Source organism: Callithrix jacchus, chromosome 6 (assembly GCF_049354715.1).
Source record: "Callithrix jacchus isolate 240 chromosome 6, calJac240_pri, whole genome shotgun sequence".
Lineage (NCBI taxonomy): Eukaryota > Metazoa > Chordata > Mammalia > Primates > Cebidae > Callithrix > Callithrix jacchus.
This window is the reverse complement of record NC_133507.1, coordinates 71983103-72005957: the sequence shown is the minus strand read 5'-3', so window position 1 is coordinate 72005957 and position 22855 is coordinate 71983103. Positions and strand designations below refer to the sequence as shown.

Genomic DNA, 22855 nt, shown 5'->3' with positions numbered 1-22855 from the left:
GCACTTTGAGAGCCCAAGGCAGGCAGATCATGAGGCCAGGAGATCGAGACCATCTTGGCTAACACGGTGAAAACCCATCTCTACTAAAAATACAAAAAATTAGTTGGGCATGGTGGCATGCACCTGTAATCCCAGCTACTTGGGAGGCTGAGGAAGGAGAATTGCTTGAACCCGGGAGGCGGAGGTTGCAGTGAGCCAAGATTGTGCCACTGCACTTCAGCCTGGGAGACAGAGTGAGACTCCATATCCAAAAAAAAGAGCTTCTGCATAGCAAAAGAAACTATAAACAGAGTAAATAGACAACTTACAAAATGGGAGAAAATATTCACAAACTGCACCCAACAAAGCTCTAATATTCAAAATCTATGAGTAACTTAAACAATTGAACACGCAAAAAACAATAGCCCTATTAAAAGTGGACAAAAGACATGAACAAACACTTCTCAAAAGAATTTGTACAAGCAGCCAACAAACATATAAAAAATGCTTGATATTATTAATTATCAGAGGAATGCAAATCAAAACCACAATGAGATACCATCTCACACCAATCAGAATGGCTGTTACTAAAACGTCAAAAAACTACAGATGCTGGTGAGGCTGCAGAGGAAAGGGAATGTTTATACATTGTTGGTGGGAATGTAAATTAGCACTGTGGAAAGCAGTTTGGAGAGTTCTCAAAGAACTAAAAGCAAAATGATCATTTTACCCAGCAATCCCATCACTGGGTATACATCCAAAAGAAGGGCCAGCCATCATGGTTCACATCCATAATCCCAAAACTTTGAGAGGCTGAGATGAGAGGATTGGTTGATTCCAGGAGTTTGAGACCAGGCTGGGCAATGTAGTGAGACCCCGTCTTTAAAAAAAAAAAAATAGCCAGGCATGGTGGGCATGCATTCAGTCCCATCTACTTGGGAGGTAGAGGTGGAGGATAGCTTGAGCCTGGGAGGTTGAGGCTACAGTGAGCCACGATCACACCACTGTACTCCACCCTGGAAAACAGAGTGAGACCTTGCCTCAAAAAAAAAAAAAAGAAAAAATACAGAAAACAAATCATTCTACCAAAAAGATACATGTACTCATCACAGTGCTGCTCACTATAGAAAAGACATGAAATCAACCTAGGTGCCCATCAATAGTGGATTGGATAAGGAAAATATGGTACATATACAGCATAGAATACTCCACAGTCATAAACAACAAAATTATGTTCTTTGCAGCAATATGGATGCAGCTGGAGGCCATTATCCTAAGCAAATTAACATAGGAACAGAAAACCAAATATATGTTCTCACTTATAAGCGGGTGCTAAACATTGGGTACTCATGGACATAAAGATGGCAACAACAGACACTGGGGACTACTAGAGCAGGGAGGGAGAAGTGGGGAAAGGACTGGAAAACCTTTTGCTCACTACTTGGGTGATGGGATCATTTGTACCCCAAACCTCAGCATTATGCAATATACCATGTAACACACTGTACATGTACCCCCGAATCTAAAATGTATGTATCAGAATCATCTGGGATACTATAAACACATATTTCTGGGCCCCAGTATATGAGTTCTTATTCAGTAGGTGTGTTAGGTTTCTGGGGCTGCCATAATGAATTACCACAAAATAGGTGGTTTAAAACAAGCTCCTATTTCTGGACACTCAAAGTCTGAAAACAAAGGGTCAGCAGGGCCACACTTCCTCTGAAATCAATAGGGAAGATCCTTCTTTGCCTCTTCTTAGCTTCTGGTAGTTTGCTGGCAATCTTTGGTGTTCCCTGATTTGCAGGTATATAACTTCGGTCTCTGCCTCCATCGTCTTATGGAGGTCTCCCTTTGTGAATCCATGTCTCGGTCTCCTCTTCTTATAAGGACATCAGTCATACTGGATTAAGGACCCACCCTACTCTAGTATGGCCTCATCTTGGCTTATCTAATTGCATCTACAATGACCCTATTTCCAAATAAGGTGACATTCTGAGGTACTGGGTGTTAGGACTTCAACATGCCTTTCTGGGGGACACAATTCGACCCATAACAGGAGGGCTAGGTTATGACCTGTTAATCTGCATTTTCTTTCTTTTTTTTTTTTTTTTTTTTTGAAACGGAGTTTCGCTCTTATTACCCAGGCTGGAGTTCAATGGCACAATCTTCATTCACTGCAACCTCCGCCTCCTGGGTTCAAGCAATTCTCCTGCCTCAGCCTCCTGAGTAGTTGGGACTACAGGCATGCGCCACCATGCCCAGCTAATTTTTGTATTTTTTGTAGAGATGGGGTTTCACCATATTGACCAGTATGGTCTCCATCTCTTGACCTCATGATCCACCTGCCTCAGCCTCCCAAAGTGCTGGGATTATAGGGGTGAGCCACCACACCGGCCCTAATCTGGATTTCCAACAAGTTCCCGAGCTGCTGCTGCTGCTGCTGCTGCAAGGATTACACTTTGAAACCGCAGGTCAGACAATCAACAGAACAGGATTACCGGGAACAAAAAGTTGGATTGTACCATAGAAGTAACTGTGTTCCACTTCCCAAATGTGCAGAATTCCGTGTTTAAACATACTTGGGATATGGTCATCCAGTCAGTGCATAAATACTTCCAAAGACAGGGCTCCCATTACAAGCAGTGCAGCTTTCTTGACGGCTATGCTCCTGAAATTTGTGCTCTTTGAACTTTCTGAATATCTGATACATGTAGCTGATGTATGGCAGCAGGAAGTCTCAGTAATTTTTTCTGACAGCTGCACAAAGTCTCAATATTAAATTTTACATTTCCTCTTTGTGACAGTTCTCCAAATCCTTTGGATTTTGGTTTGCTCCAAAGGGCACACTTGTTGAGGTTTTCAGGGGTGATAATCATGCCTGCCACCTTGGTTATGAGTTATGTAGAAATAGACATAGGAATCCAACAGATGAAGATCAAAAGATCAACTATATTTCCTGTAAACATAGATTGGAGGGTAGAATTTGGACCTTGACCACAATCAGCCTTCCTACTAACGCCCACCTAATTGAATTTGTGACATAGTCCCATACAAAGAAGCAGGACAATCGAATCCACACCACTGTGCAAGGTTTTAAGGGTATGAGTTATAGCTATTGCCACATTAGGAAAGATCAGGTTTTTCTGAAGGAAGAAAGGAAATATACCTACCTTCTCTTCCATCAAATCCATCCATCCAAAGAGACCTTCCTTCTCCCAGGGTTGCCTATTTAGCATCCTTCCCACTATTTCCCTCCTTTCAAACAGAATCCTAATGCTATTTACAAATGCCCCACTGCACAGCCTTTCATGGGCCCGAGTATCTCAGGAAGCCAGCCCTATCCTCAACTAAAACCAATCCTAGTAACTCCAATCTCCTTGCAAGTAATTGGTTTCAGAATTTAGTCTTCAGCCAATCAGTGCATGGCATGACTCCTAGAGACTGCTATTGGATCAGAGATGGGCAAGTGATACAGATGAGCCTAATCAGACGACTTTTGTTCAAAGATAGGAGAAAATATTTCTCTCTCTCTCTTTTTTTTTTTTTTGTTTGAGATGGAGTGTCACTCTGTTGTCCAGGCTGGAGTGCAATGGCACAATCTCGGCTCACTGTAACCTCTGCCTCCCAAGTTCAAGTGATTCTCCTGCCTCAGCCTCCCAAGTAGTTGGGATTACAGTCATGCACCACCACACACAGCTAATTTAAAAATTTTTTTTAAAGTAGAGACAGGGTTTCACCATGTTGGTCAGGCTGGTCACGAACTCCTGACCTCAGGGGATCTGCCCACTTTGGCCTCCCAAAGTGCTGGGATTACATGTGTGAACCACCATACCTGGCTTGGAAAAATTTTTTGAATGAGGAAGCATGTTGTTTCAGGAGCCGATGAGAGTCACCAGGAGGAACCAACTTGAAGAAAAAGCCCCTATCTAGAAGATGAAAGAACACAAAGAACAGCAAAACAATAAATCCCCAGCCCTAAATATAACCCTTGCTCTACCTTTGGCCTTTGTTGTTATTGTAATTTAAAAGAATACTAATTTTTTCTATTGTTTAAGCTGGTTATGTCAATGTCTCTGTCATTTCCAGCTAAAATAATTTCTACCAATAAAATACTCAATATTGTTTCTATGAGTTAGTAGAAATTGCCTCATGGGGCTGGGCACAGTGGTTCATGCCTGTAATCCTGGTACTTTGGGAGGCCAAGGCGGGCAAATCACCTGAGGTAAGGAGTTCAAGACCAGCCTGGCCAACATGGCGAAAGCCTGTCTCTACTAAAAATACAATAATTAGCCAGATGTGGTGGTGCACGCCTATAATCCCAGCTACTTGGAAGGCTGAGGCATGAGAATCACTTGAACCCGGAAGGCAGAAGTTGCAGTGAGCCGAGATGCACCACTGTACTCCAGCCTGGATGACAGAGCAAGACTGTCTCAAAAAACAAACAAACAAAGAAATTGCTTCATGGAAACCTGAAGAAATAGGACCAGGTCTCCTCCCACCAATCCTCCAACTTAATTCATTAATGTTGCTCTTAAAGTACATGCCCCTAAATGGGCAGATTACTCCAGACACTGTGGTACCATTAACTCCTACCCAGCATAGTGCCTGCCATGGAATACATGCTAAACAAGTATTTGTTGAACAAATGCAGCTGGAGACTGCACTAACATTTTTAGCAGACACATCATAAATATATTCAGTTCAGGTGAACTAAAAACCCCTAGAACATTGTAATACAAGTTGTTGTTTTTTTTTTTTGAGACAGAGTTTCGCTCTTGTTGCCCAGGCTGGAGTACAGTGGTACCATCTCAGCTCACTGCAACCTCTGCCTCCTGGGTTCAAGTGATTCTCCTGCCTCAGCCTCCCAAGTAGCTGGGATTACAGGCATGTGCCAGCACACCTGGCTAATTTTTGTATTTTTAGTAGAGACAGGGTTTCACCATGTTGGCCAGGCTGGTCTCAAACTCCTGAGCTCAAGTTATCTGCCTGCCTTGGCCTCCCAAAGTACTGGGATTACAGGTGTAAGCCACCATTCTCAGCCATATTTTAATATAAATTGATGCCAACACTGTTGTTCTTCACTATGTATCTGAGCAATTTCACAGTGTATGGAGTTTTTCTTTAAAATTTTCTTTTAACATAAATGATTGCATTTAGGAGACTGTATTTTAAGTTGCACTCAGCCCAGGTGATTTTTTTTTCTACTTTTTTTTTTTTTTTTTTTTTGAGACAAGGTCTTGCTATGTTGTTCAGGCTGATCTCAAACTCCTGGGCTTAAGTGATCCACCCACCTCAGCTTCCCAAAGTGCTGAGATTACAAGCATTAGCCAACAGGCCAGGCCAGGCTGAAGTGATTTTTAATTGTCCACCATTTGTCATGTCTGTTTTTCTTGCTATTTTGGTAAGAACCTCAAGAAAGCTATACATTCTTTCTATACCTTCATATGCATCAAATATCAAAATGCTGACTATAACAGCACAAGGGGAAAGAACTCTAGATTATCCTATTGTTTGCTAAAAGGAATTATTCCCCTCTATGCATTCCTAACTTGACCCATGAAGTAAGACCTTCTGACCTTGCAGAAATGTCAAGATCATAACTTCTACTGCATCTAGTTCATTCCTTCTACCTCCGACCATGCTTGATGAATTTTGGAGAAGGAACTGAAGCTGCTTGAAGAGGCCTTCTCTGAATTCTTTGAAGTCGTCTCTGTGCAGGACCCGTACATTCTCCTCTTCCACCAATCACTGAGCTGCCCCTGAATGGGAGGCCAGAGGTGGTTCAGCTGTGCCTATGACTGGAGAAGGAGGTTGTTTAACTGTGTTAGGCCCGGAATATTAGCAAGGATTAGGGGCCAGCTTGTGGACACATAACCAGCCACATTGTCTTGTCAGTTTAACCAAAAACAGAGGTGAGGGCTTTTTCCTCATCTGGTTGACACCTGTGTTTATTTATTTATTCATGGCTTCAGAACTTAGATGTGTAAGAGCAACTTGTTCGTAATGGATTGTTCCCAAAGCTCAATCTTAACACCCAAGACTGATTGTCCAATAGCTTCAAATCTATAAAAATACATTATTATTACAAATTCCAGAAAAAGTAGGTCTATCATAGTTCCTTAACCTGACAACTTAATAGTTGAAACTAAAAAAGGAAAAACAATGTTTGATTGATTTTGGTTCAAAAGTATGATTTATTTTGAGCAAATTCATCATAATATGAAGTGATTATTATGCTCCTTTTAAAACTTGTAAAAAGTGGGCCGGATATAGTGGCTCACGCCTGTAATTCCAGCTCTGTGCGAGGCCAGGGCGGGTGGATCACGAGGTCAAGACATCGAGACTATCCTGGCCAACATGGTGAAACCCCATCTCTACTAAAAACAGAAAAATTAGCCGGGCATGGTGGCCGGCGCCTGTAGTCTCAGCTACTCAGGAGGCTGAGGTGGAAAGATCACTTCAACCCGGGAGGTGGAGGTTGTGGTAAGCCGAGACTGTGCCACTGCACTCCAGCCTGGCAACAGAGCAAGACTTCATCTCAAAAAAAAAAAGTTACAAATTAACTGTTGATTAGTAAAATCTAGATGAGTAGTAAAAAGAACTGGGGGCCAGGCACAGTAGCTCATGCCTGTAATCCCAGCACTTTGGAAGATCACTTGAATCCAGGAGCTCAAGACCAGCCTGGGTAACATGTCAGCCTGTCTCAGCAAAAAATTTAAAATAATTAGCGAGGCATGATTGCACATCTGCAGTCCCAGTTACTCAGGAGACTGAGGTGGGAGGATCCTTTGAGCCCAGGAGATTGAGGCTGCAGTGAGCTATGATTGTACCACTGCACTCCAGACTGGGTGACAGAGTGAGACCCTGTCTCCAAAAAAAAAAAAAAGAATTGACTTCAAACCTCAGACTTACACATTTGTACTTTCGATTCCCACTTTTTCTCCTTTCTGAAAATCAGACTATGTACCCATTTCTTGTCTTCCTAAGCCACTCCCACGAGCCACACTTCCTCTGAGATTGCCCATTGTGGTAGTTGAACAGTACTTGAATTTCCTTCAGTCCCATGGAATGTAATTCTCGAGGTCTAAATGCTTGAACTCATAAAAACCACCAGGTAGGCTGGGCATGGTGGTTCATGTCTGTAATCCCAGCACTTTGGGAGGCCGAGACGGGTGGATCACCTGAGGTAGGGAGTTTGAAACCAGTCTGACCAACATGGTGAAACCCTATCTCTACTAAAAATGCAAAAATTATGTGGGCGTAGTGGCAGGTGCCTGTAATCCCAGCTAACTGGGAGGCTGAGGCAGGAGAATCACTTGAACATGGGAGGCAGAGGTTGCAGTGAGCTGAGATCATACCATTGCACTCCAGCCTGGGCAACAGAGGGAGACTCAAAAACAAAACAAACAAAACCACCAGGTGAAATCTTGTCTCTCTTGGGCAAACTAAAACAAACTATGGCAACTGTCATTCATAGTTTTCAACTATCTACAATAGACTCAAATACATGGTAGAAAGTAATTTGTTATTTTGTTGAGGCATTGGACTCTGACCTACTGTCATAATTTTAAGTGACATCAGCTTGCCTAGATGAGCCCAGCCAACTGCCTCACATGCCCATCTCAACTGTGTGCTTCATGTTCTTAGGCTTTTCACAGTGATTATATCTTTTCTGTCTATATGAAAATGATGCTGAACAGCTGGGTGTGGTGGCTCATGCCCACAATCCCAGCACTTTGGGAGGCAGAGGCAGGTGGATCACCTGAAGGCAAGAGTTCAAGATTAGCCTGACCAACATGGTGAAACCTCATCTCTACTAAAACTACAAAAATTAGGGCTGGGCCGCATGGCTCACACCTGTAATTCCAACACTTTGTAAGGCCGAGGTGGGTGGATCGTGAAGTCAGGAGTTCGAGACCAGCTTGGCCAACACAGTGAAACAACGTCTCTACTAAGAATACAAAAAATTTGCTGGGCATGGTGGTGCACACCTGTAGTCCCAGCTACTCAGGAGGCTGAGGCAGGAGAATCACTTGAACCTGCTGCAGTGAGCTGAAATCAGGCCACTGCACTCCAGCCTGAGTGACAGAGAGAGACTCCATCTCAAAAAAAAAATTAGCCAGGCATGGTGACAGTTAGCTACAATCCCAGCTACTCAGGAGGCTGAGGCAGGAAAATCACTTGAACCCCAAAGGCGGAGGTTGCAGTGAGCCAAGATCACACCACTGCACTTCAGCCTGGGCAACAGAGCAAGCCTTTGTCTCAAAAAAAAAAAAAAAAAGAGAGAGACAAGGTTATACTAGACATCCCATGGGAAGAGAAAAGGGGGCTTTAGAGGAAAGAGAAAAAGAAGAGTTAGAATTTGACGCGTCCATGACACCCCTCTCCAGAAGCAGCAGCAAGACTGTATCAGGTGTGGTTTCTAGCCTCACTGACAAAGAGAGAGCACCAAGCTTCTATGGAGAATGTGGAATGAACAGGAAGAATAACAGAAAAAAAAATCCACGTGACCCGAAGATTAAAGACATTGGTACAGATTGCTACATTTTATTCAATAGATATTTCTCTTCTCTGGGCACACAGTTCAATTCTATTTCTCTGCCAGCCTCCTTGTATCAACTTACAGTTAAATGGTTGAGTCTGACTGATCGAACGTGGGCTAAAGTAATACATATCACTGACTCATAAATATATCCTCATGATCTCTCTATCTTTATCTCTCATTTCTTTCCAATCAGGGTGGCAGAAATCAAAGGATTTCAAAGCTCAGATGATGACAGATCCCCATCATGGAAGGGGCTTGGATCCCTGAGTCACTGCTTGGAGGAGTGCTGCCTGGAATGGCTACCTGATCATGAACATCCACATTGGACTTCGCCAGAGCAAGGAATCAATATCCTATCTTAAGATAATGTGATTTGGAGTTTTTGGCATATGACCAGCTTCAATTACCCTGCATAATTTACAGGTCTTCTCCCTCTTTCCCAGGCAACTCATTTGCCTCCCAGATGTTTGTATTTGGAAGGAGGGAAGGAGACCCAAGTAATAACTGAGATCAAATTTCTCACCAGCTCATTGGGACTCTGAGAGATACATTTCATTTGATTTAAAGAAAATAAATTACTTTGAAACTAGACTTGACATTATTTCTCCATCTGAATTACTTTTGATTTATGGGCAAGACATAAATTGAGTAATTCTGGCCTCTCTGACAGACAAGGTTCCCTAACACATACCTAATGGTGGTCCTTCCCACCACAGTAAGTATTGGCTTCTTAGCCTCTTCTCTCCTATCCTGTTCCTGTCAAACCTGCGCAGCCGTTCCTCACTATGGTCAGGAGTCTTAGAGATCTGGATAGCAAAGAGTTAAGCCTTTCTTTCGGGTCTTTTTCTCCTTCAGTCAATTAATTAGATTGAAATTTCAACTTCAAGCTGCTCTGCTGGTCTCTAGCTAATGCTGTCGCCTGAAATACTGCCCACCACACATGAGCTTTTGACAGCAAGAGCCGCTCAAAAGCCTCTTCATGCCTCTATTCCAGGAATAACCCAAGGAAAGGGCTGATATCTGTGAAAGCTGAGTACTGAAGCTCTCTCTGTCCACCGCTTCAAAAGAATAACTACCATCGGTCTGCCTTTATTTTGTATTTTAGCTCCTCTTTGTCAATGAAAAGTTCCTGCTCTCTATTCATTATAAAGAATAAAGAGCTTTTCAAGTGTGAGTTGCTAAACCCAGAAGGGAACAGAGCTATTTTTAAGAGGGTTTCAACTCTGAGCTCTTACATTGGCCAGGCTGCCAGCAGTGGAGGTCTTCCAGGGAGGCCAAAGGCAAGCGGAGCTTCGCTTCGGGTGGGCATCTCAGGAAGGAAACTCCTGGGGCTGAAATGGTCTAGCTCTTTGGCCCACAGACAGCACTGGTGCCTTCGAACTTGGATCCTTAAGACAGAGCTTGCAAGGGGGTCGGGGGAGTCAGTGTGATTCTCACCCATTTGAGGTCTGTCTGCTGCCTTAGGTTTCTCACATCCACTTCCTTTACGTAGGAAACAATCTGCTTGATTCTCCTCCTGGGGCACAGGGAGGAGTGGGGTGTCTTTATGTCCTCTCCTATCTTCGTCAAACCATATGCAACTGGCAGCTAGCACGCTTCTCTCTGTGGGAAGAGGATCATCAGAGCTGGATTCCTGACTGAAAGGAGGAACATGCAGAGTTGCCTGCCTCCTGGCCAACAGGAGCGAAATCCTCTTGGCTTGGGTCTGTCCGGAGCTCTTCCGAAGTCTTTGCACTGTAGGGGCATGGACAGGCTCTCAGATTCAGAGTTAAAGGACCTGAATTCAAGTCTCACCTCTCTGCGCCTCCATTCTCCAAGGCTACAATGAGGATAATAGCACTTTGCTATCAGAGGTGCTGCAGGGAGGATGACCCATCCTCACATGTGTATGGATAGGCTGTGGACTCTGAAGTGTCATGGGTGGTGATCATTGCTCTGAGGGTCAGTGAGATACATGTTATAATGTCTTTTAAGGACAGGAAATGTTGCCATTGGATGACAGAGGAGATATTGAAAATTTGATATAAACTACTAATGATTCAGGAGGAATAAGATTCTGTTTTCTATCCTCCCATTCCATTCAGTTCCTCCACCAGAGAAAAGGGGCAGGGAACTTAACCTATGCCTTTGCTCTGATAGCTTTTGGAAGTAAGACATGGATGCGTACTAAAATGCTAACAGGGAACCGAAAGGATTAACTAATTTTGTGCTAAAGATAATGGGGAAACCTACTTGATTATACTATATCTTGTACTACAGAGGATTTATGAGAGCTTACAGTAAATTTTAAAATTTTTATTATGTATTTATTTTTATGTTTTTAATTGATACATAATAGATATACATACTTTTGGGGTACATGTGATCATTTGATGCATTCCTATAATCACATCAGGATAAGTGGGATATCCATCACCTTAACTATTTTTCTTCATGCTGGGAATATTCTAATTATTCTCTTCTAGCTGTTTGGAAATATACAAAAGATTAATGTTAACCATAGTCACCCTACTGCTCTACAAAACACCAAGTGTTATTTCTTCTATTGTACTGTGTGTTTGTATTCAATAATTACCCTGTCTTTATCACCTCACCCCCTATCTTTCCTGGCCTCCGGTAATCACCAATCTATTCTCTATCTTCATGAGATTTACCAGTAAGTTTTTTTTTTTTTAAGGAAAACTTATAGACAGAAAAAATATAGGCAAAATAGGATGATTAGGTCTAAGAGAAAAGGTACTGCATACATAAACAGTTACGAGGTTCTACTGTTACAAAAACAGGGCAGCCAAGTAGGCTCTGAGCTTCCAGAAGGCCAAAGCAAAAAGGGAAATATGATCTGTCACCAAATTTATATCTTTCTTGAGGAACCCCTTCACCACAACCAATTTCTCATCCTTTTTTATCATAAGACTTATAAACGTGGATATTTATCTTCAAGAAGAGAATACTTAGGGAGTTTCATTATGGCCTTCCTCAAGTATTTGATGGGCTTCCAAGTATAAAAAAAAAAAAAAAAGATTGCTTTGGGTAATTCCAGACCACAAAACTAGAATCAATGAGTGTAAGTTAAGGGGAACAGATTTGGGTTAAAAATAAAGAACTTTCTAACAATTAGAGTTGTCCATAAATGGAATGAGCTGTCTGGCAAAGAAGTGAGCTCCCTGTTACTGGAAGTGATCAAACAGAGGCTGGCTAACCATCTGTTAAGGATAAGAAGGATTTGTGCATAATGAGAGAATTATGCAACAACATAATACAAGGCTCTTCATGACAGTTTTATTTATAATGGTGAAGGAAAAAATAGAATCAACCTAAATGTCCAACAAAAGGGGATTCGTTATTTATGGTACTTTCCTATGATTTGTTTTTTTATAGATTTTACAAATATTAACAATCAGTAAAACAGTGACAGAAAAAAGCTGATGATCTCTTGCTAAGTGAAAAAAGCAGCCTACTAAAATAGCATACGTATTGTGATACAACTTTGTAAAGAAAAGTTTTGTAAACAAAGATACAATTTTTCCATTTTGCTATATTTTTCATTTTAAAAGAAAGATAATACTAACGAGAGTACACACATGAAAACATTAATAGTGTTTATCAGAAGTATTTGAATTATGGGTGATTTTTCTCCTCAGGGCTTGTCAGAGTTTTCCAAGTTTTCTACTTTGAGCACTTGCCACTTATTGGGAAAAAAATTTAACAAAAATCACAGAAGAACCCTTCATGAGTCATTACTCTATAGTTTTAATGAGCTGGTCCCTGAAGTTTTCCAAACCTAGTATTCTATGGTTTTCATTTCATACTTAGGTCATTTTTTTTCTCTTATAAAATAACTTGTCAAACAGAACTCAACCAAACATAAATACCTCCCCAACAAATAAACAGTGGCTTAAATTATGAGGCTTAGGTACAACTTAATGCATTTCTGACTGCTAGAGCCATTTCCATCTGAAATCTCTTTTGGAAATATGTTGAATATAAATCTAAACGTCTGTATAATAGAGTAGAAAGAGCTGAGACTTGGAGTCAGACACGCTTAGTTCTCAAATTTTGGCTCTGCCATATACCAGCCTTAGTTTCCTCAACTTTAATATGTGATAATAATAACAACTAAGATTTGTAGAAAATTCAGTGTGTGCCAGGCACTGCTTAAGTGCTTTACATGCAATGAGATCCTCAAAACAATCCTTCGAGGTGAATTCTATTGTTATTTTTCACATGATAAAAATTAAGCACAGAAAATGTCAATATTTTGCCAAGTTCATGCAGCTAGAAAGTGATGGAGGAAAAATTCAGCCTCAGACATGTTAACCTTAGGATCCATGATATAAACCAGTGTACATACTGCCTTATAGAGTGGTGGACGGATGCATTAAATTAACATACATGAAGTGTCGGCTTAGCAGAAATGTGGATAGACTGTAGGTTAGTTTTCTCCCTAAACTTTTCCATAGCTATTTGGCCCCAGGAAGACTTTTGATTACCTTCCTCAAGACTATGTGTTCCGCCAATATACCGCGGGAGGTGTGGCTCTGTGGTAAGTAGTTTTACAACAAATTTATTATCAGTGGTACTCATGTCAAACTCAGGGATATTAGAAATCATGTCCCACAGGCCTCCATTCTGGGGCTGATTCTTTAATATTTCATCAATGATTTACATGGAAAGAACAGAAAATAAGCTCCTAGAGCTGACAGATGATAGCATGCTGTTAGCAGATGACACCCATCGTCAGTTAGGAAGGCGAGCATCCAGGACAGGATTAGAATTCCACATGGTCTGGCAAGATGGGGAAGAGGTGGAGGCAGAAAGAATGAACTTCATTAGCAACTATCACAAGAGTAATACGTTTATTAAGAGGAAAAACAGATTATACCAACATAGCAAGAACAATGACTAGCAATTAATGATTATTGCCTGAAAGATTTAATGGTGGAAGTTACTCATAACTGGAAATGAGACAGTAAGTCAAATATGACTCTAGAAAAAGGGCCGACAAATAGGAATATGTTGGGGTAAATCAATTTTCCCAATATGTACTGTATTTTAAAAATTCCTTTTTGAGTGCTGCTTTTTTCCTCAGTGTTGTTCTGGACATCTTGAAAAAGGCACATCGACAGCAAAAGAAGTCTTTACAAGTGCAGAATGCAATCTGGGAGGATGGTGAAGTCACCGACATCCTTTAATTGAAGATGAGTCAGTTGCTGGCAATTCATTTGAGAATCATTTACTGAGCACCATCTATGTGCCAGCCTTTGTGCTGGGTGCTGGGGACGAAAAAAAACAAGACTTCATTTCTGCCCTTGAGGCACTCCAAGGCAAGAGGATAATCACTTTCAAGTTGATGAAGATTGGTTATTTAGAACAGGGATGAGACATCTGATGTGTGTCATTTACGGCCAACTCCTACGCATCTCTTTCTTTGATCTCCTCTTTATTCCTTTCTTCTCTACTTTGTCTTCTTTTTTCTTTCCCTTCTTTTATGTAGTCTTTAGATCTGCGACTGGAGCCCCTGGCATGGCAAGTTAGCCAGATGTGTTCAATGGAGTCCCGTCTGAGACTATGTCAAGATACCAAGCACGTCTCTTTTTACGTTTCAAGGTATTTCTATAAAATTATTTTTTGCCCTCCATATACTCTCATTAAATTGCAGAAAATGAAGCACAACTTGGGGAAAATAGAGTAGTTTCCTAGGATGATAAGTAGATCAGTCTGGCTGGAGAGAATGCTAGACTATATGTATATTATAAATTGAATCATATTAAGAAATTTGAACTTTATTTTGTTGATAATAGGAAGTCAATGAAGGTTTGTGAGAAAGGGTTTGTGCTGTTTTGTTTACATTTTCTGTAGAGACGGCATCTCACTTTGTCATCCAGGCTTTTCCACTTACAGAGAATATCTTCCAAGTTCTAGGTGTTTCTCTGACCTCCTGTTGTTTGTTTCTCTTCACTTATGCTGCTTGCTTTGAAATGAAGGTTTGTGAGAAAGGGAGTGACAAGATCAATTTAGGGTTTTTGGAACCACAGTAACCTTATTGTGGAAGATAGAATGAGTTGTTAGTGGACAGCCTGGCAGCAAGGGTCCTGTTAGGAAGTGATTACTAAGCTATAAAAAAAATAATAAGAGCCAGAGTTAGGCAGTAGCAGTTAGATGAGCAGAAGATTTGTCGATGTGAGAAACACTGTAAAGGAAAAATATTAATAAGATTTGGTGCCTAAGTAAAGATAAGCATTAAAGGGAAAGGAAATTAAAACCACCTGCAGGTTCTAGACAAGGTCTTTGGAAAATGTAAACAACCTACAGGTACTAGACAAGGACTTTGGAAAATGAAGATTATCATTATCCAAAATGGAGCAGTGGGAATGTGAAGGTGGTTTGTGGCAAAGGAACCATGATAGGTTCAGGGCTAGACAGGTTGTCTTTGTTTTGATGGCATTTATAAATAAAAGCCATATAGCCAACAGGGAGCTAGGAATAGATTTCCTAGGAGATCATCCTCACTGAGGTAATAGAGTGTTTTGGACCTCTCCACCTGTATATCCCACTGACACATCATATTCTATATGCCTAAAACTGAACTTGACTGTCATTCAGAAATGCAAAGCTCCATTTTCATTGCTCTTCAAGGTGAATTATGCTTTTAAGCACCCAGGCTACCAAACTCAGTTACCTCTAGTGTCTTTATCTCCCACCTGCCCCTCTCCCACACGCAACTAGTCACCAAAACAGTGGATTCTAAGAGTCGATATGTTGTGTGTCAATTCCTATTGCCATAATTTAACACTTCCATTTATTTGTTCCCTTGGCCATCACAACAGTTTTTACGTTGTTTTGTTTAAATTTTCTGTAGAGACAGGGTCTTGCTTTGTTGCCCAGGCTGGTCTTAAACTCCTGGGGTCAAGTGATCCTCCTGCCTCAGCCTCTCAAAAGTGCTGGGATTAAAGGTGTGAGCCACTACGTCTGGCCCATACCAGTTTTATAACAGATTTTCTTGCCTCATAAGTGTATTTTTCCATTGCTTAGGGAATGGAATTCAAAGGCTTTCTGGAATGAACTTACCTGTCCAACCCAATCCCCGAGAATCTTTATACAGCCCCAACAGAAAAGGCCCACCAGCTTCTTGCTTTTCTTTCATGATGCCAGCATATCTGTGCCTGGGGTGCCTCTGTTGACACTGTTTTATTATTTTGGAATACCTTTTTCACTTAAGGAGAATATTGCAAGCTCTCGGTCACATGCTAGACCCATTGTGAGTGCTTCTCTGACCTCCCATTGCTTGTTTCTCTTCATTTGTGTTGCTTGCTTTGAAAGCAAGAGCCTGAACCAGGGAGGTGGGAACAGACGTGGGAAGAAGCAAAGTACATAATAAAAATCTAAGCAAAGAATTGTGGGGCATAGAGAGGAAAGAAGTCAAAGAAAAACATGTCAGTCTTGGCTGGTCTTAGTTGACTGGGAAGAATTATGGGGTAGCAAAACCAAACAAACAAAACAAAACAAAACAAAAAGAAGCACAGATGAATTTGGCTCTGAGCAGATTTGGGATGAGATAAATAAATGTAATTCGGGCTAACTGATAAGTGAAAAGTTTTACAGAAACGAAAAGGGTGTTTCAAGCCAGAAAAAAAAAAATTGGAAATTATATGTAAAGAAGTGATACCAGATGTGTGATGTCTAAAGAAGAGCCTGTTAAAAGACCAGGTCTGCGGAGAGAGCTATGATCATGACGTTATCAGTCTCAAAGGGGAGAGGAGGCAGTCCCATCAGCAAAAGAGGCTGTCATCGATTGGCCATGGAGGGGAAATGATGAATTTTTTAGTTTTCTTAAAAGGTAATTGTTATGGTCTTTAAAATTTTATGAGAAATTTCCAATTTCTGAGATGTTGTGCTTTTCATTTGAGGAAACTGCTGATTCTCTGTTCAAATTGAGATTCTTTTGATTATAAATCTTAATAATTAGTAGTATGAAAATTTATTGTTTTTCCTTAAAAAGAGGTATTCCCTTCTTAAGTGAAGACATCTAACTAAAAGTTTTGTAAGGAAAAAAAAAAAAGAATAACTATCAAATATTAGGCCATAGCCAGACATGGTGGCTTATGCCTGTGATCCCAGCACTTCTGGAGGCCAACGAGGACAGATCACCTCATGTCAAAAGTTTGAGACCAGCCTGGCCAACATGGCGAAACCTCATCTCTACTAAGAGTACAAAAATTAGCCAGGTGTGGTGGCAGGCACCTGTAATCTGAGCTATTCAGGAGGCTGAGGCAGGAGAATAGCTTGAACCCAGGAGGTGGAGGTTGCAGTGAGCCAAGATTGCTCCACTGCACTCCAGCCTGGGTGACAAGAGTGAGACTCGGTCTCAAAAAAATAAATAAATAAAATGAATAGGCCATAGAATTTAAAACAAAGTTGGTTAGTAGGGTCTGTTTTCTCACATGATCTGTAACATACTGGGGTGGTGGCCTGGAATAAGATGCGTTAAGAATTGATTCAATTTGGTCAAACCACACTTTTTGGAAAAAACTTTTTTTTTTAGCATGGGATTCTTTGTTGTTTTTATAGATCTATTAAAAAATATTAAAACTACATGTTTGTATTGAATATCGACAAAGAAATGTTAAAAAAAAAAGTGTGTTGTAAAAACAACTTAATCCACAAATATGGAATACTGAATACTGACAAAGAAATGTTTAAAAAAAAAGTTTGTTGTAAAAACAACTTAATCCACAAAGAATCTCCAATATGGAAGTAAATATGAAAGCCCCACTACCATATACAATTTGGAATACACCCTTTTAGACTTTTCAGAATACATATACAATCATATATGCATATACGTTTTCTGTAAGTGATTTGCCCAACTTCCACCATTTTATTGCCTATTTCCTGCTAAAAGTACCAAGCTACAGCAATGAACAATGACATTAATAAAGGTTACATTTGGGCCAGGCGCGGTGGCTCATGCCCATAATCCCAGCATTTTGGGAGGCCAGGGTGGGCGGATCATGAGGTCAGGAGTTCCAGACCAGCCTGACCAACATGGTGGAACTCAGTCTCTACTAAAAATATAAAAATAAGCCAGGCACAGTGGCACGTGCCTGTATCCCAGCTACTCAGTAGGCTGAGGCAGGAGAATTGCTTGAACCTGGAAGGCGGAGGTTGCTATGAGCCAAGATTGCACCATTGCACTCCAGCCTGGGTGACAGAGCTAGACTCTGCTTCAAAAAAAAGAAAGGTTATATTTGTACAGCACACCCACACATATTATATTTCACATGTGTTACAAGTTGAGTACCCCTTATCCAAAATGCTCGGGACCAGAAATTTTGGGGATTTGGGATTTTCTTCCAACTTTGGAATATTTGCATGTACATGATAAGATATCATGGAGGTGAGACCCAAGTCTAAATGCAAAATTCATTTATGTTTTATATATACCTTATACTCATAGCCCAAAGGTAATTTTATACAACATGTTTGATGATTTTTGTGCATGTAATAGTTTGTTACATTGAACCATCAAAAAGCAAAGGTGTCACTATCTTACCAATGTGGACAATGTGTGGTTTTTTGGCATCACCATCATTCTTGATTTTGACTTTATATGCTACTGATAAGCAATTGTTTTCTTATACTTATTCACACATACGTACAGGAAAAAGTATGACATACAATTAATACAGGGAAAAAAATGCTGTGTTTGGGGTAACTGAGCAATGTGGTGAAATCATCAGGATACCTGTATCAGCTGTCAAACAACAGCAAAACGAACAACTGGGGCTTTCTGTCTCTACCTACAATTAAGAGGTTTGGATTAAAAGTTACTGTACACTGTACTTTTTTTTTTTTCAGGTGAGAAGAAACATCAGAAGCAGTGGAGGGATCAGGAAGTGGTCCTCTAGCAATGAGGAGACATTCTGCTGGATGGTTTTTTAAAATGTTTCCTCCAGAGTCATCTGCATCATTGACAACGGTTTTTGTCTTAGAAGCCTCTGATTTTATTAACTTACTTGATTTCTTGTTCTGTTATGAACACATGCTTCTTTCATTCTTCAATAAGTCCATCACAGAGTTTCAGCATGCTGCCTTAGGCACTTTTTCTGTAATGTTAAAGTCACCTTCATTGTCATTATCATCTTTTTGTTCTTGTAGCTTCTTTAAATTTTCTTTGTAGAAATGGGGTCTCACTCTGTCATCCAGGCTGGAGTATAGTGGCTTGATCAAAGATCATAGATCATAGCTCACTGCAGACTCAAACTCATGGGCTCATGTGATTCTCCCACCTCGGCCTCTCAAGTAACTAGGACTACAGGTGTGTGCCTCCATGCCTAGCAATTTTTTTTTTTTTTTTTGAGATGGAGTCTTGCTATGTCACCCAGGCTGGAGTGCAGAGGCATGATCTCAGCTCACTGCAACCTCTGCCTCCCGGGTTCAAGCAATTCTCTTGCCTCAGTCTCCCGAGTATCTGGGATTACAGGTACACACCACCATGCCCGGCTAATTTTTGTATCTTTTTAAGTAGAGTTTGGGTTTCACCATGTTGGCCAGGCTGGTCTCAACCTCCTAACCTTGTGATCCACCCACCCCAGCCTCCCAAAATGTTGGGATTACAGGCGTGAGCAACCAACCGTGCTAATTTTAAATTTTTTGTAGACATGAGAGTCTCCTATGTTGCCTGGGCCAGTCTTGAACTCATGGGCTCAAGTGGCCCTCCACCTTGGCCTCCCAAAGCACTGGGATTATAGACGTAATCTACCACTCCTGGACTAACACTATCATCTTGATTCAGAGCCATTTCTGCTATTTCACCATTGGTTTATTAATGAAGAACTGGAGGCTCAATATTCATGTTAAAAATGTCTTCAATATCCGCTTACTTACAACAACCACTGAAAATATACCTTTTTGCATATATAAGAAGGTCAGAGACTTTTATTTCTCACTTGACACATGGAATTCTTCAAAGTCACCACTTTGTTCATCATCAGCTCTGAACACAGTGGCAATCCAGAGGTTCTATCAGGCATGTACACTGTGCCTTTAGTCATTCTGTTCCAAGTATTGGCAACAGCATATATGGCATCTTTCACGCTAAACTCTTCTTGAAAATCTTCCACACCCATACCCCTGTTCACTACTGCTAGCATATTGTTCAAGAAAATGTTTTTATATTTACTCTTCATTGATCTAAAGGTACCTAAGTCACACAGCTAAATTACTGAAGTCACATTTGGAGAAACTACATGGCATAAACCTTATTTCTAATGAGAATTTCAACCGAGGATGAGCAGAACAGTGATCAAGCAGTAGCGAAATCTTGCAGTCATCATCTAGTCCAGCACAAGCTATCTAGAGTAACCACAAGCCACTGGACCACAATGTTTGTGAACCCAATCAGAAAAGATGTCTCTTTTTGTTAATATAGTAATGAACCAGTAAGAAATTCACTCTTTGAGGCCGGACACAGTGGCTCATGCCTGTAATCCCAGCACTTTGGGAGGCTGAGGTGGGTGGATCATGAGGTCAGGAGATCAAGACCATCCTGGCCAACATGGTGAAACCTCATTTTTCCTGAAAATACAAAGATTAGCTGGGCATGATGGTGCATGCCTGAAATCCCAGCTACTCAGGAGACTGAAGCAGGAGAACCGCTTGAACCAGGAATTTGGAGGTCACAGTGAGCTGAGATCATTCTAATGCACTCAGCCTAATCACAGGACAAGACTCCATCTCAAAAAAGGAAACAAAAAGGAAATTCACTCCTTGAAAACAGGGAGGATGTAAGCTTTTGTCTATCATAGTAGGTTTACACTTAAGCATGCCTTCCATATTAGCACATCCCAGCACAGTTACTCTGTCTTTGGCAGTCTTAATTCCTGTAGGTGCTGTCTCATCAGCTGTAGTCAGTGTCTTTCTGAGACAATAATGCCAGAGCAGTGATGTCTCATTAGCATTATAGATTCGTTCTGGCATCAGATTTTCATAACCAATGACCTTGGCAAACTCATCAATGAGTTTCTCCACTGCTTTGTGATTAGCAGATGCTTTACCACCACAGCTTTTTTTTTTTTTTTTTTTTTTTTTTTTTAATTTAAGACAGATTTGCTCTGTTGTGCAGGCTGGAGTGCAGTGGCACAATCTCAGCTCACTGCAAACTCTGCCTCCCAGGTTGAAGCGATTCTCTTGCCTCAGCCTCCTGAGGAGCTGGGATTACAGGCATGTGCCACCATGCCCAGCTAATTGTATTTTTAGTAAAGATGGGGTTTCACCATGTTAGGCTGGTCTTGAACTCCTGACCTCAGGCAATCTGCCCGCCCAGCCTCCCAAAGTTCTGGAATTATAGGCGTGAGCCACCACACCTGGCATATCACCACAAATTTTTAAAAATTTAATGCTGTGTTTTTTCTTAAATTCCTGGAGTGAATTTCTTATCAGTCCATTATTATGCTAACAAAAAGACAAGGATCCCCAGGGACATCATTTTTTATTGGTTTCACAAATATTTTGTAGCCTGTTGAATATTCACCAGTTCCCTTTTTTAGTTTATCATGATAGATCTTCGCTTGTTTTATGATCAGCATGTTGTTAAATGGCATAAGTTCACTGTGACACAGACAGACCTAATCTTTCAACACATCATCAAGATCTTCATTTTTAGCTTTATGCATTGTTTATCTATTTTTCATTAACTTCTGTTCATCACTTTCAGCATAGAACTTAAACAGTTTATCCTCCTGTTTCTTCAGGTCACACATGGAGGTCATGCCAACACCATACTCTTGTGTAAGACATTTCACACTGACACTGCTGTCCAGTTTCTCCAACAGCTTGACTTTCTGTGTGCTTTAGATAAACATAAATGCTTCCTCTTTTTCTTATCACTGTTACCCAGAGGAGTATCTGCAGGCACTTCTGATTTGTTCAACACATTTTTACACCACAGAGCGGAGAATAAGCAAAAACCCACAGTAAGTAATTCATGTAGGTTGGGCGTCTCGTGTAGGGCATCATGGGGAACCTGCCATTGGCATGCCTGGTCTGCCCATGTGCCATTTTATTAACCTGGGTGGCTGTGCTTGTGTGGGGAAATCTGGGCATGTATAGAAAAGATGTCACAGTTAACAAAGGGCTGAGAGGGTCTTTTTCACCATTGGGAATGCAGAAAAACTGTGTGTTATGTGCCTGTGTTTTGACAGTGACCAATCACATGAGGTCAGGTATGGAGTTTCCATTTGTGGTGTCATGCCACTGCTCAAACAGTTTTTTATTTTGGAGCATTTCAGATTTCAGATTTTCAGATTAGGGATGCTCAACCTGCATATCATAGACCCTCACGGATGATCAGAAGAAAGTGGGGTGGTGTCATTTTTTAGAGGAAGTTACTTCCCCAAAGCCTCATAGTTACTTGTGTTGAAAAAGTTGCCACTGGACTCAGGTTCTTCACACCATTTATTTTACTTTCTACATCACCCAATTTCCCACAGGGTGGTTTCTATAATCAGGTCTCCCCGGCCTCTACTAAGGTGTTCTGCAGAGTAGGTCAGCACAAAACTTGGATTAGGGTAGAAACCGAACGTTACCATACAGTTGCCCAGTGGTTTTCTTTAGTTGGAAGAAAGGCGACCTTCCCAGCTTGATCAGCCAAATATCTGGATCACATCTTGAAATGATGACAATGGAAGGTACAATAAAGATGCCACAGGACTCCAAACTGAGCTCTCTGTACATGATCTAGCTAACAAATACTGCTAGCAATGGGCACATACATCATTGGACAATGTGCTAATGAAGAGAAATTTGGAGGGAAGATACAAGATGCAGTGTCGCAGAAAGAGCACTATTAGCTTTTGTTTCTGAGACATATATTTTTTCCCCACATTTTAATGCTTGGAAATAGGCATTACAAATCTTACAAATCCGTGAGTCTTTGATTTGGTAAAAAGCAGTAAATGGAAACTCATTAAAAATAGCTTCTTTGTCTAAACTCTTACATTTCCGCATCTTGGGCAGGCCATTTAATCTCTCAGTACTGTGACATGAGGTGACATATATAAAGCTCACTACGGGCTACACAGGAGGTGCTGTTAATAATAACTAACATTTATTGAGGGTTTACCCTGTTCCACTGACTATTCTTAGCACTTCAAGAGGATTTTCTCATTTAATCCTCACAGCAAAACTCTAAGGAAAACTCTATAAATATCCCAGTGTTCTAGATGAGCAAAGTGAGATTTAGAAAGTTCAAATGAATATAGCTATAGGTTAAAACCTGGTAAGTGGCTAAATTGGGAATTGAACCAGGTATTACCAGGCCAGAGGCTC

General features: G+C 40.9%; 1 protein-coding gene across 2 annotated transcripts in view; it reads left to right on the top strand.

The window, feature by feature from the left end:
- Positions 1-19450, top strand: part of LOC128932375 (uncharacterized) — a 58536-nt gene extending 39086 nt beyond the window's left edge. The window contains exons 2-4 of one of the 2 annotated variants that reach the window (XR_013518922.1): positions 8721-9242; positions 14022-14134; positions 18386-19450. Coding sequence is in view for 1 of the 2 variants with exons in the window: in XM_054257612.2 (XP_054113587.1) it covers positions 8721-8756 (36 nt within the window). In the remaining variant the exon portion in view is untranslated. Of the gene's footprint in view, positions 1-8720; positions 10833-14021; positions 14135-18385 lie in introns of those variants that run through there. The other variant, XM_054257612.2, reaches the window with a different exon arrangement.
- The last annotated feature ends 3405 nt before the right edge of the window (positions 19451-22855 follow it).